Genomic DNA, 13,259 nt, shown 5'->3' with positions numbered 1-13,259 from the left:
TATCCTAATGGATTTAAATGGCCCTAAGTGTACGCGGAGTTTGGACAGGACTCGTCGGGAGCCTGCAGGTGGGCTGGCCCGGCTGACAGCGAGTGGGCAGACTTCAGCGTGGATGCTCAGGAATCCTTTGTGGCAGTCCCCGTTGTTGCATGAGGCCTGAGACACGAGTGTGGGGGCGTGGGCTAGGAGTGCATTATTACTAAGATAGCTCTCAGTGCGTCCTGGGCATTGTTCTCAGCGTTTTACTTTATTGACTTGTCTGGTCCTCCCAACAATCCTAGGAGGCAGGGGCCCTTATTATCCCCATTTTACAGAGGAAGAAACTGTGGCAGGGAGGTTAAATGACTCACCCAAGACCCCACGGTCAGTACAGGGGAGCCTGTGTTCACAGTGGCTCCAGGGTCCATGCCCACAGGTGAGGTCGCCTCTCAGACATGGGTGGGCCACACGGGCACCTTTGTGCCCTTACCTGGGGTCATGCCCACAGCCTTAGGAAGCACGTCCAGCCTGAGACTCCTCTTGGCTGGCCCGGGCCTGGCCACGCCAACCTTGCTCAGCAGGGGCCCCCACCTCCACCCCACCCAAGCCAGGGCCCAGAGAAACGTTACCAGGGTGGTGAAGATGAAGTGGTAGTACTCGGTCATCATGCCCATGGCCATGGCCTGCAGGAGAGCAGAGCGTTAGCAGCCTGCAGGGGCGCCCGAGCCTCCCAGCCCCTCCCTGCCCCGGGGACTGGCAGTGAGTAGGATCTGGACTCTCGGAGCCTCCTCTGAAGAGTGGCGATGGCAGGCTCGAAGACGGCAGGGGCAGAGTGTGCAGCCAAATCACCTGGGACGGATGAAAAGGCAGATTCCTGGGTCGTACCCTCCAAAGACTTCAAATTCAGCAGGGGAGCTGGGCTCAGGTGTCGGTCTCTTTAAGTAGGCATAGCGGGGCCTGCCGTACTTGGAGGGGTGCTGATTTAGAATCAGCCCTGCCTGCCTTCTCACGGGCCCTGGACTCGACTTCCAGTTCGCATCCTGGCTCCAGGGCATGTGGGGGTACCCCCTCCTCAACACCCCAGCCCAGCCAGGCCCACGGAGGAAGGGTCTGTGCCCAGCTGAGCTCCCCTGGCAGGGTGAGACAGCCCGGCTGCGCTGGTCCCGGCTGACCACAAAGCAGACTGCAGGGCTGCTGTGGAATTATCATTATCTACCACTATGAAGGCTACATTATATATTTTTTATGTATTTTATTAGAAGCCTGCAGTATATAACAATAATAATGACCGTAATGTATTTTCCACAGAGTTCCTCAGAATGCTAGGCCAGCAGAGTGCCCTGGGGGAAAAATGTCACTGGGTCAAGTACACTTTGAAAAGGTTGCACATTCTCTGTCCCTCCTGATGATTCATGAGGCACATCAGCATGTTGAAGGCTCAGAGAAGTCCTGCACTCAGCAGACATGTTTAACTTCATTTAATTGACCATAGACTCTTCTTTATTTAATCCTAGATGTTTTAAGTCAGAAAGACCGGGGGTGGTAAATTCTGACTCCACCCACTCCCTACCTCGATGACCTTGGCCTGTTATTTTCCCCAGCTCTAAACTGGACACGATACTCGTCCCTCCTTCCCAGGGAGGTAATAAATACAGAGCTGCATGTGAGGCACAGGGTGACTCTTCCACACACCAAGTGGTGTTTGTCTCTATTATTCTGCTGCCCCTGCTGGGAAGTGAAAGGAAGCCTTGGGTCCAGTGGGACAGGAGAAAGAGGGTCCAGGAAGCTTCCGTCTCCTCGACATTCACTTTAAGCCTCCGGCACCCAGTGCCGACCGTGCGCAGGGCGCAGGGTAAACCCACCTCAGTGCTCACCGTGGCCCCAGCAGGTAGGCTGTTCACCCCATCTCGAGAGGCGGGGGCTGCCTCTGAGCTCTGGGCCACTTGCTCTAGGACGCACAGCACACCAGGGCGGAAGGAGGAGTCAAACTGAACCCAGAGCAGGATCTCCTGCGGTCTCCTCTGGGGAGGCCAGTGGCTTCCCTTGAGGGCCCCAACTGGAGGGTGGGACTCGAGCCCCTCGAGGCTTTGAAAACACCTCTGTCCTCTGCCTGGGACCTCTCCCCCTGGGCCCCACCCGTCACCTGTTCTGGCTGGGTTCACGTGTCAAAGCGGCACAGAGTGCCTTTCCCAAACACCAGGCAAGCTTCCTGGGACCACATGACTGCCTTTTGCCCAAAGCACCGGCTCAAATCAGAGTGTTTTTGGTTTCAGCTGCAACACCCTCGGAGGGGGTTGCAGGCGATTTCGCCGCTTATTTCTTAGGCGGCTGGCAGAGCTTGGCTTCGGTCCCCAGCATGCCACGCAGGGCTGTGACCTGGGAACGAGGCCCGTTCAGGAGTAAGAGCCTCTCTCCTCCCCCACGCTCGCTGCAGAGCTGAGCAGATGGTGCGAGGACCTCGATACAGCTCTGCATAAAGCCAAAGTAGCACCAAGTGCCGCGGGCTACGTGGGATTAGTCACTGGGAGGCGGAGCGAGGCACTCTGGGGGCTGCAGGGCTGTTCCGAGACATTGAGGAGGCTCTCGCGGCCTCCTGCAGTGCTCTGCCCCTCCTACACCCCTCCCCACGCCTTGGGCCAGGCCCGAACAGAGTCTCATTCCATCCTCACTCAAACTGGGAGTGGGAAGATCACTGGGTCCATTTTACTGCTGGTGAAACTGAGGCTCAAAGAGGCAAATCGACCACATGCGGTCCTAAAGCCAGATCTGGGAAATGGGAGGTGGGAGAAGTGGTGGAAAGAGAACCCCCGCCCCTCCTGCCGCTCAGCACGCACGCACCTGCTTGAGGATCTGTGCTGCCATGATGTGGCTGCAGTCGAAGATGATGCGGAATTCCCGGCCTCGCTTCATCTCCTTGAGCAGGGGCCGCGCGTCGTCAGAGTCGATGGGGAGCTGGCGGATCTTCAGGCGGATGTTGTATCGTGATGGGGCCATGATGAGCTCCTGCAGCCGGATGAGCCCTAAGAGGTCGCGGGGCACAAGACACACGTGTACATGCGGGTCGGTCGACACAGCTGCAGGCATTCACCCAGACCCCTGCACACCCATGCACGTGGCTGCAGGTCTGCAGACACCTGGACACAGATATGTGGGCCCATGGAGATGTGTGCACTTGCATGGACACCACTACCTGTGTACAGACAGGTTGAGCACACTCAGGCAAAGACATATGCGCACAGGTGTACATGCCTGCATGTGCGCACAGGTTTGAGAGCAGATGTGTGAGCATATAAACACATTTGCATGCACATGCATGTTGATATGGACAGGCCTCGCACCTGGGCTTGTGCCCATGTGTGTATCTATGTAGATAAAGGTGTGTGCACACATATGAAGATTCAAAAGGAGGCACAGGTGAAGAGCATATCCCACTGACCATGCCAACCTGTCCCCCTCAAACTGAGAATGGGGACCAGGGACTTATGGAGCCTCAGTCAGGGGCCACACCCTCTTCTCCTTACCCCCAAACATTGTGGGACATGGGACATGATCTCCCTTAACATCCCCAGCAAACCTGCTGCCTGGGTGAGGGCACACATGGCTGGCTCTGGGCTCAACTGTACCAACAGCTGGACTGAGCAAGGCGGTATTTGTGTTTCCCTCCTCCCCAAACATAGGCTGCCTTGAAAAACCTCATCCATCCTTTCAGACTTAATGCAAGCGTCTCCTCCATGAAATCTTCCTCTTCTGCTCTGCCCAGACAAGACCTCCCTTTCCCAGAGCCCCATCCCCAGTTGGGTGGCCTCCTCTGGCCTCACGCCACTCCTCTGGTCCTTCCATGAGCACCTTGCTATCAGGGGCTGGGTCTCCACAGCCCCTAGCACAGGGCCTGGAACTTAGGTAGTGCTCAACAGAAGTTTCCATAATAGAATTGACTTACTGTTTTCTTTCTCTCCACACTGAAAAATCTACCCTCCATCTTGGCATTTTGCAAAATCACATTATCTGGGGACTTCCAGGGAAAACCAAATGCCACTTCCTGGAGACAAATGGCTTGCTTAGGTATAAGTAAGTTCATTTCTGTCTCTAGTCCAAGGTCCATTCTTGCTGACTCCTTTTTGCATAGCCTGAGAGGAAGTCCAGTTGTTGCTTTCTCCACCCCCGCTTCACCAGAAGGAGGGGCAGAGCCAGCACAGGGCCCGGGTTCCAAGCAGGCTATCCCCGCCCACCTGCTCGGCCCTGACCATACTCAGGACTCAGTGTCTGCATCTGGGCTGCAGATGATGCCCTCTGCATAGTCCACTCAGCCCTGCTGCCTTCCCCGACTAGGAGCCCTCCGATTTTCCTGTGGGAAACAACTCCTCATCCTCTCTTGGTCCATTGACTCAGGAGGGTCCATCTCCAGTGGCAGGGTCAAAGGATGTGGCCTCAGCCTGGCCAATCAGCACACCCATCCCTCTAGGCAGAGGTCTTGGCTCAGAGATGGAGATGTGACACAAGGTGGTTCTGTCAGAGGGACTCCCAGAAATTGTGCTAGAGCAATTGGTAAGACACACCCTTCTTTCATTCAAACTTTGAATAGGGAGGATATAAGTCTGCGGGTCACCGCATCAGACCTTCGAAGGCTTCCAACTGGGCAGAAGTCAGAGGGAATGACTGGAGAGAAAGTAAGTCCTGATGATCCCCAGTTGAGCCCCCGGATCACATGGCACCTGAAGCTAAAATCATCCTGGAACTTCCCAATTAAAGTAGCCAATAACCACCACACCCATGTTGTTTTTTGTTTTGTTCTTGTGTTGCTTAAGCTAATTTGAGTTGAATTAAAGTTTGCTGTCAGCTGTGACAGGGCCCCCTAACTGGACAGAGTTCCCCACTTCATTAGTCCACTTCAGAAGCCTTCCCAAAGGGAATTCCCATTTCCAAAATGCTCTCTGGGCTCAGCAGCCTCAGCCTGTTCAGCCTCTCATCCCATTCCCAAGGGTTGTAGGTCAGGAAAGCAATCTGACTGGCATCCATCTTTCACCTCTTTTGGGTGGACACATATATCTTTGTAACCCAAGCCTTGCAAAGAGCTCACAAACCAGCTTTGCCAGGGACACCCAGTGCACCGGAAGGTCAGACAGAGGTGCATGCGTTGGGGTTCTGGAGAGGTCTGGATCAAAGAGGGGCCCCTGTGCCCCCCAACTCCAGACTTGATGGGGAAGAAGAAAATATCAGTTGACCTTAGCAAAGGAGGGAGGGGCCACAAGCTACTCCCAAATACCTGTCCAGGCTGCCACTCCACAGCTAATCCCAGAATTTCTTGATTTGGCTAATTGAGGCTGCCCATTCACACCTGTTACCCCATGGGGCCCCGGATGTATGCTTTCTCCTACCCGCTCAGTTTTCAGATGCTTGAAAGGCATCAGCAGCCAGCGGGCTTTGGGGACCCAGGATATGAGGACAGGGACAGGCTTGACACTGGAACCCATCAGAGCCTCCTTGTCAGCCAAGTGCATTGCCCCATGTAATGCATAGTGACCCACATTCACCAGCAGCAAATGTCAGACCTCCTTCCCATCAGTGTATCCCCAAAGGAAACCAGAGGCTTGTCTTGGCCCACCCTATCAGAGGACTAAGCTCTCTTTGTTTGCCTGAGATGAGCTTTCCTTCCTGGCTGCTTCCCTAATCAATCGCTCTCAAAATATCTGCAGTGAATCATGGTTGTTGGAATCATGCTTTTCACTTACAAAGCACTTCTGCATTCATTACCCTATTTAACCATCTCCCCAGTCCTAGAAGGCATGTAGAACAGGGACTTTCATTCCAGTGTTACAGATAAAGAAATTGAGGCCCAGAGAGGTTAAGTAACTCTTCTAAATTTTGCAGCATGCTAGTAATGGAGTCAAAATTAGAAACCCAATCTTTTGGTTCCTAGACTTAGACTCTTTCCTCCACCCCAAGGTTTTTCTATGTGCCTTCCTTTCCTCCTTGACATGAATTTTTTCTTGTGCACAGATTAGGTTAGGAAGGTCAAAGCTCATAGGTCGAAAACTATTGATTTTGTCCTCAACAATGGTAGAATGAAACAATGACACTAATTTTTCACATCTCCCTAGACCCATACCCTTCACCAAGTAACTTTGTAGTGACCTCCAACCATGGGTCGTTTTGGCCAAGGGGATGCTAGCAGGTACGGTGCAAGTAGACATTGCAAGTAGAATTCTGCATTGGGTTTGCCCTCTTGTACCTCTGCCACCATCATGAGAATACAATTGGGCTAGCCTGCTGGAGGAGGAGAGGCATGTGGAGAAGAGCCAAGCTACCCCTGCCATCCCAGCCAAGGCCAGTCTAGATCAACCAACAGTCAGCTGATTCCCAGGTACATAACTGAGCCAGCTGAGACCAGAAAAACTGCCTATCCAAGTTCAGTCTAAATTGCTAACCCTGTACACTTGGGTGCTAAACTAATGCTTATTGTTTTAAACCACTGAGCTTTGGGGGTGGTTCATTACACAGAATTATTGTAGAATTAGGTAACTGATGCACTTCCTTGAGCATGCTAAAAGAATCATGATTTTGTCTGGGTGGCAATGCGCCAATCCCAAGAGACGACTCATGATTGGCAGGAGCCCATCCAATTCCAGATGGGAATGGCAATCCCATTGCCATTTGACAGTGTGTCTAGATAGTAGGTCTGGGCCCGGTGAGCTATACAGGATGGTCTGTAGAAGGTTCTGGATCAGATTTTCCACCCTGATAAGAGGCACGAGTCACAAATAGAAAAATCCCTTTGGTTCCCATCTCCTTCCCTCCTGTTTGGGTTGTCATCCTGCGAGGACAGGATGAACAGAGCTGCAGAGACTCTAATGTGACCATAAGAACTTCAGCAATACTGATCCAGCACCGACGTTGCTGAGCTGTTAAACTAACCCCGGAAAGACAGGCCTCCAGACTCCCTGTCAGTGGCATAACTAAATGGCTGTTGCTCAAATCCATTTCAGTTGGGTTGTCTGTTACTTGAGGCCAAAACATCCTAATGGACACAACCCCCAGAAGCACAGTCACAGCCTGCTAGAAAGTGCTCTGCACCATGAGTTTGACGATCCACCTTCTTGAAATATCCTGATTCTGGGAGCATGACTCTTGCTACTCAACATTTGCCACCATGGTTATATTATTATTTAACTGAATCCTTGAGCTGAATCCTTAATACCAAGTGTCTTCTTGACCAAAGCAGCGCTCCCCTATAGTATCCACTACTCAGGCTATGACCTTGGCATCAGCTCCAACCCACCTCTCCCCCCAGCTACAAGCTCTCCATGCCACAGAATCTTTTCCTCTGCAAAGCACCCCATCCCCCATCTGGCCTGGAGACCCCCTGTGGTTTATGCCTATTCTGACTGCTGTGTGTCAATGACATTCCAGTTACATATTTTCAAGATTATACTCTCACCTCCATTTCTTCTTTTCCTTTGAGGCACCAAATTCTCTTTCAAGCAACCCTCCACCCTCCACTCCTACCTGTTCATTTCTGTCAGAGCCATGTTCTTGAAACTCTGCTTTCATTCTTCTACTCTGCTCAACAACACTCAATGGCTCCCAGTTGCCTAAAGATAAAGTCTGAACTCTGAAACAGGACATCAGAGACCTTGCACAGCCTGACTACACCCAAATTTTTACCATCTTCCACACTTGATTTCTCTCCCCAAGCAAGGCTGTGTCTTGATAAGTCTGCCATGCACAATCCCACGTCCACATTTTTGTCCATGCCGTTTGCTCCAATGTCTCTCCTTCCCCTCCCAAGGCCCAGCTCCTACTTCTCCTCCTCTGGCAAGCCAGCCCAAACTAACCAAGCTGCAGAGTTCTCCCTTGCCAAGGGCCTTTAGCTCTGACTGGCTGGACAGGTCACTTGACTCTTAGCTCTGACGGCCTGGAATTACCTGTAGAGCTTACTGGACCTCTGCATGGGCCCCCAATTAATTAAGATTCAACAATCTTCTCCAAAGAAGATGGGATAGCAACATCTTTACTATTTCACCCTTAACAGTGCCCAACATTCTCTTTCCTACAATATTTGATTATAGTTTAATTCAACTTGATTTTTTATTCAATTTGATTGAATTCAATTTAGTTTAATTCAATTCAACAAACAGGGGGAAACATCTACATTGCATCAAGTCTGTGTTAAATCCTGGAGGCATGGGAAGCTCAGTCTGGGAGAAGAACCCGGCACATAGATCGTCTATTGTTCCTAGTCCTCTGCTGACAGATGGATCCACAGTCCTGCAGAAACACTGGAGGTGCCCTGGAACTGGGTGGGAGAGCCAGAGACCTCAGGCCGAGGGGAGGGTTCGCTGATCTCAAAGGTCATCTATCTGGTGCTTTGGATATAGGAGGAATGCAGGAGATGCTTGAGAAATCCCGAGCTAAACAAACAACTATTGGATGGTCTTTTCTGAGGGATTTTCTCCCTACTATTCCACTCCCCATTAGGAGCTCATCAAGGGCTGACACTGAATTCCAGGCAGCTGGGGGCTGGATGGGTCTGTTGAGGCTGGCTGCTGAAGCTCGTGACTTGACAAGGTGCAAAAGCAAGGCCAGATGGGTTAAGTGACTTGCCAAAGTCACTCTCTCTTAAGAAGCTGGGGTGAGAAATGTCTTGGGACTCAGGTCTTAGAAATGAAGAAGGAGGAGAGGACACATACCCATGCTGGCTATCAGCACAGGCTTTGGACTCAAATGGACCTGGACATCAGTCCTGGCACTGACGCTTACTAGCAGGGTAACAGTAGACAGGACATGCCACCTCGCTGAGCCTCAGATTCCTCCTCCATGGTTTACTCCTCAATAGAGTAATTATGAGGTTTACATGAACTTAAATCAGATCGTACCTGCACCACTTGGTTCATGGAAGATAAATAGCTGTCTCTCTCTTTATGTACTAATCCAGAAGCATTCTTCTCCCTCTAGAGAACTGTGCTGAGTTCTGCAGAGCTGGACAGTGGTCAGTGCCCTTTGGCCCTGACCTCCTCCCTCCGCCTCCCCCTGCCTGCCCAGGCCCTATTTGCCCACAGCTGCCCACTAGCTCCCTTTGAGCATGTGTTCTATACATCTGCATATAGATAGCTATGGGGTGCCCTGTCTGTCCTCCCCCATGGATGCAGAGCTTGCCAAGACCTGGGACAGGGTTTCATTCATCCATGGACGCCCAGCTCCAGTAATGGACACCGCCCAAAGGAAAGGCTCAGAGTACGTTTGGTGGATTTGTTTGGCAACATCTGCTGAGTGTGTGCTTTGGACCCACACCAAGGGCCTCGGGGATTGAGAGGCAGGTGGCAACACCCTGTGGTGGGGAGTTTTCAGGAGGAGGGAGTCCAGGCTGGACTTGGAAATGTTCACGGTAGAAGAATGCTGGCGTTAACTCCAGCCGGGCAGAGCGGGTGGGTGGGCGCTGCCCAGACCCACAGGGAGAGCAGCCCGAGACCCGCTTCTCCGAGCCACAGACCCCAGGGCCCATTTCTTCTCTCTGTCCTGGGAGGATGAGACGAGAGCCCTTGCTTGCTTCTGCAGGCCCGGCCTTGGCTGGGCTAAGTGGTCAAAGGGGTGGGGTGGAGTTCCGTGTCTGTGTGCGGGCATAGACGCGTGTGTGCAGATATCTGTGTGTGGGTGCAGGAAGAGGTGTGAGTGCGTGGCCGGGTGCAGGTGCAAGGAGCACCTTCAAGGAGCACCCGCTGTGTGCCAGCGCCCACACACATTACGTCATTTAATCCCCACAACCACGCTACGAGCCAGGCACTGTTATTATCTCCTTTTAACAGATGAGGAAACAGGCACGGAGAGGCCACACAGCCTGCTCGTGGTAAAGCTGGGATTTAAACCCAGGTGGTTTGGCTCCCGTGCATACATTGCTTAGGCACTAGGCCATGCCGTAAACCACATGTGCAAGTGTGAGCGTGGCCGTGTTTGCTGCCGAGGGGAACGGGTGAGTGTGAGAGTGCAGGCAGGGCGTGAGCATGGCTGGGGAGGTGTGAGTGTAGGTGGCGGGTGGGACCGTGCAGGTGAGGTGGGCGTGGAGGTGTGAGTGTGCATGTGTGGGGGGGTGAGGTTGCTGTGAGTTGGGCTGAGGACTGGGTGAAGTGTGAGTGTGAGCCGGTGTGCACAGAGCACACGGGTGTGACCGTATGAAGCGGGATGAGGGGGCCGTGCCTTTTCCCCAGGAGGCAGCTGTGCTGGGCAAGCCGTCCAGAGCCCGACCCAGGGGCTTGGCCCCGTCACCCCCAGTCCCCGCCGGCCAGGCCTGACCGCCCACCTGTACTGTCGTCATAGACCACGGTGGCCGACCGCCACTTGAGGTGCTGGACCAGGTCGAGGATGGCGTGGCTGAGCGAGGCGTAGTCTGGGTAGAGGTTCACGTAGAAGGTGTCCTTGTTGTCCAGCGGGTGGTGCTTCCAGCGCAGCTGGATGTGGGGCACCTCCAGGGCATTGCAGATGGACTGGACGGCGTTGGTGCAGGAGCCCTGTGACGGCCCGAAGATCGCCACCACACCTAGCGCCAGCTGGTCACAGGCTGTAAGACAGGGGAGGTGGGGCAGGAGTCAGCCGTGGCCTGATCAGGGAGCCGGGACCCAGGCGGGAGAGAGGGGAATGGGCAGGAATTCTGACGGTCCCTGGAGCAGGTTGCCAATAAGATGGGAAAGAGCGGCTGGAGCCCGTGAGGCTGAAGGACGGAGGACCCTCTGAACCTGTTTCCTGCCTGACCAGTGGGGACACCCCTAGTCCCCAGCTCGTGGGATCCTAGGAAGCTGCAGCAAGAGAATGCGTGTCAGACCCTCAGCACCGCGCCTGGCCCTCGGGAAGCGCTCGTGAAGTGGAGATGATGATTCTCTTTGAGCATGATCAAAATCATCACGATTAGCATGGTCAGCTCTGGACCAGGCCCTGCTCTGGGTGGAAACTGGAGAAACAAAGAGGAGTCAGGCGTCTAATCTCTGGTGACTCTTAAAAACTTGCATCCCCATCCCAGACCTGGTCCCTGAAATCCAACTTGCCCATCTCACCTTTCACGCAACATCGCCATGAGGACGTCTAAGACACCTGTCGGGGCCGAACGTCTCCAAAACACGAGCCCCTCTTCTCCTCCCTGCCTTCCCCCTCTCCATGCACAGCAACTCCATGATTCCCGCACCTTGTGCCGAAAGCCAAGGTGGTGCCCTTGACTCCTCTCGTTCTCTCGTGTGGCACAGCCTGATCCATCAGCAACTCGCGTTGGCCTCCTCTTTAAAATATATTACATGTGACCACTTCTCACACCCTCCCCCATGGCCAACCGGCCCAAGCCCCCACCCTCACCTTTCACCTGGGTCGTTACAGAAGCCTCGTGCTGGCATTCCTCTCCTCGGTTAATCCCCTACTGACCACGCTGCCCTTGGCAGCCAGTGTGAGCCGTTCAGAATGTGAGGGAGAATATGCCACTCCTTTGCTCAAAACCCTCCAAGGCTCCCGTCTCACTGGGTCTAAAAGCCAGGACTAGTTCCTACTTGTTGCAGCTTCCCCCGCCCCCACTGACACCATCTGCTTGTCTGATTTCATCTCTCATCCTTCTCACCCTCACTCACAGCACTCCAACCCCACGGGCTTCCATGGAGTTCCTCAAACATGCTAAGCACATTCCTGACTCAGGACCTTTGGGGGATTTTCTGTTCCCTTTGAGCAGAATGCTTTTCCCTCAGACATCCACATGACTCTTGCCCTCCCCTCCTTCCGATCTCTCAGTGTCTCTCTTAGAGGGGCCAGCACCACCCAGCCTGCAATGGCCACTGCTGTCCCACCTCACTGCCTGCGCCCTGCCCTGCTCTAGTTCTGTCACCACCTGAAGGATTCATTTTCTCATTGATTTTCTCCCCCCATAAGAATGTGAGGTCCAAGGAGGCCAGGGCTTGATCTGTTTCATTCGTTGCTGTAGCCACAGTGCTTCAACTAGGACCTGGTCAGGGTGGGTGTTTAATCAACACCTGCCGAACAAATGAATGAAGAATCCCTGCCTTCAAATAATTCACTTTCTTGCAGGGAGGCCGAAGGGTTGGGGCAGGGCAGACAGTACGTGTTGCCCTAGGCTGGGATGGGCAAGCAGCAGTGGGTACAGCATGGCATCCAATTAGCAGGCTCAGGGCAGCAGGGGCTCAAAGGGGGCACTGGCTCACCCAGAAACCGTGCCTAAATATCATATCCAGAAAAATGGGACCTCAGGGGCATTCTGAGGAAGGGGGTTCCCCGGAGCCATTCTCCTTTCTTCTGGCAGCTGTCCGTAATTTTCTTTGGGGCTACACCCCTTCTCTGCTCTCAGCCCATGAGGGGTGGAGCCAATGACTCTGACCTGGCCGATTGCTCTCTCACCTCCCCAGGCCGCTGTCATTGGTTCAGAGATTGTCATATGGCCATCGGAGTCAATGGGATGCCCTGAACCTGAGCCAATGGGTTGCCCTGAGACTTCCCGGGAATGAGAGAGGTACTTTCCTTCCTTAACTTAGCCTGAGAGGTCCCCAAGCCCTGGAGATGCAGTAGCCATCTTATCCTCATAGAGAAAAGAAACAGAGTCCACATGGAGGTGAACAGAGCCAAGAAGGAGAGAGACATATAAACCCCTGATTAAGTTTACTGGACATTTTGGTTACATGAACCAATAAATTCTCCTTTTGCTGCTGAAGCAAGTTAGGATTTGGTTTTCTGTCACTTGCAACCACAAGAGCCCGGATGGACCCACCAATAGAGCACAGCAAACTCACCAGCCTGTGGTAATGGAATGAAACAGCATGCACACATGTGAACATATGATGCATGGAGGAAAAGGCAAGAGGGAACATCTGAGCATAAATTCAGTGGATTCAGGTATATCCTGCCACTTCAAGGGCCTCTGGCAATGACCTACTGGGCACAGGGCCACCCCTAAGGTTTGCAGGGCCCAGGGTAAGAGTTACAAATGGAAGCCCCCACGCAGTGTCTAAATAGTTAAACGTTGTTAAGGCATGCTAACGAAGTGTTACGTAAAACATGCTTACTCCTGTTTTGACAAACATGCCTTCATAACCACCTGGAAAGGCAGGTGAGAATTAAGACTTCACCTGTGCAGTCACGGCCCCTTCTCTTTTACCACCAGCTCAGCCCCAAACCCTAAGAGGCCTTGCCCTGTCCATGTGGACACCTCAGCCCTTATGCTCAAGCTCAGTCCACAGCCCTTACAGGCAGGTGCTCTTAGGCCCCGAGGGCCTAGGAATGTGCACTCTGGGGGCCTGGCTCTCCCT

General features: G+C 53.2%; 1 protein-coding gene across 4 annotated transcripts in view; it reads right to left on the bottom strand.

The window, feature by feature from the left end:
- GRIK3 (glutamate ionotropic receptor kainate type subunit 3) overlaps nucleotides 1–13,259 on the bottom strand; it is a 251,307-nt gene that overhangs the window by 69,217 nt on the left and 168,831 nt on the right. For all 4 annotated transcript variants that reach the window (XM_071217537.1, XM_058303866.2, XM_058303865.1 and 1 more), the window contains 3 exons: nucleotides 10,271–10,528; nucleotides 2,818–2,999; nucleotides 609–662 (listed from right to left, as the gene is read on the bottom strand). In XM_071217537.1, coding sequence (XP_071073638.1) covers nucleotides 609–662; nucleotides 2,818–2,999; nucleotides 10,271–10,528 — 494 coding nt within the window. The remainder of the gene's footprint in view (nucleotides 1–608; nucleotides 663–2,817; nucleotides 3,000–10,270; nucleotides 10,529–13,259) is intronic.

This window comes from Dasypus novemcinctus, chromosome 9 (assembly GCF_030445035.2).
Source record: "Dasypus novemcinctus isolate mDasNov1 chromosome 9, mDasNov1.1.hap2, whole genome shotgun sequence".
Taxonomy (NCBI): domain Eukaryota; kingdom Metazoa; phylum Chordata; class Mammalia; order Cingulata; family Dasypodidae; genus Dasypus; species Dasypus novemcinctus.
Note: the sequence above shows the minus strand (reverse complement) of the source record. Positions and strands in the feature narration are given on the sequence as shown.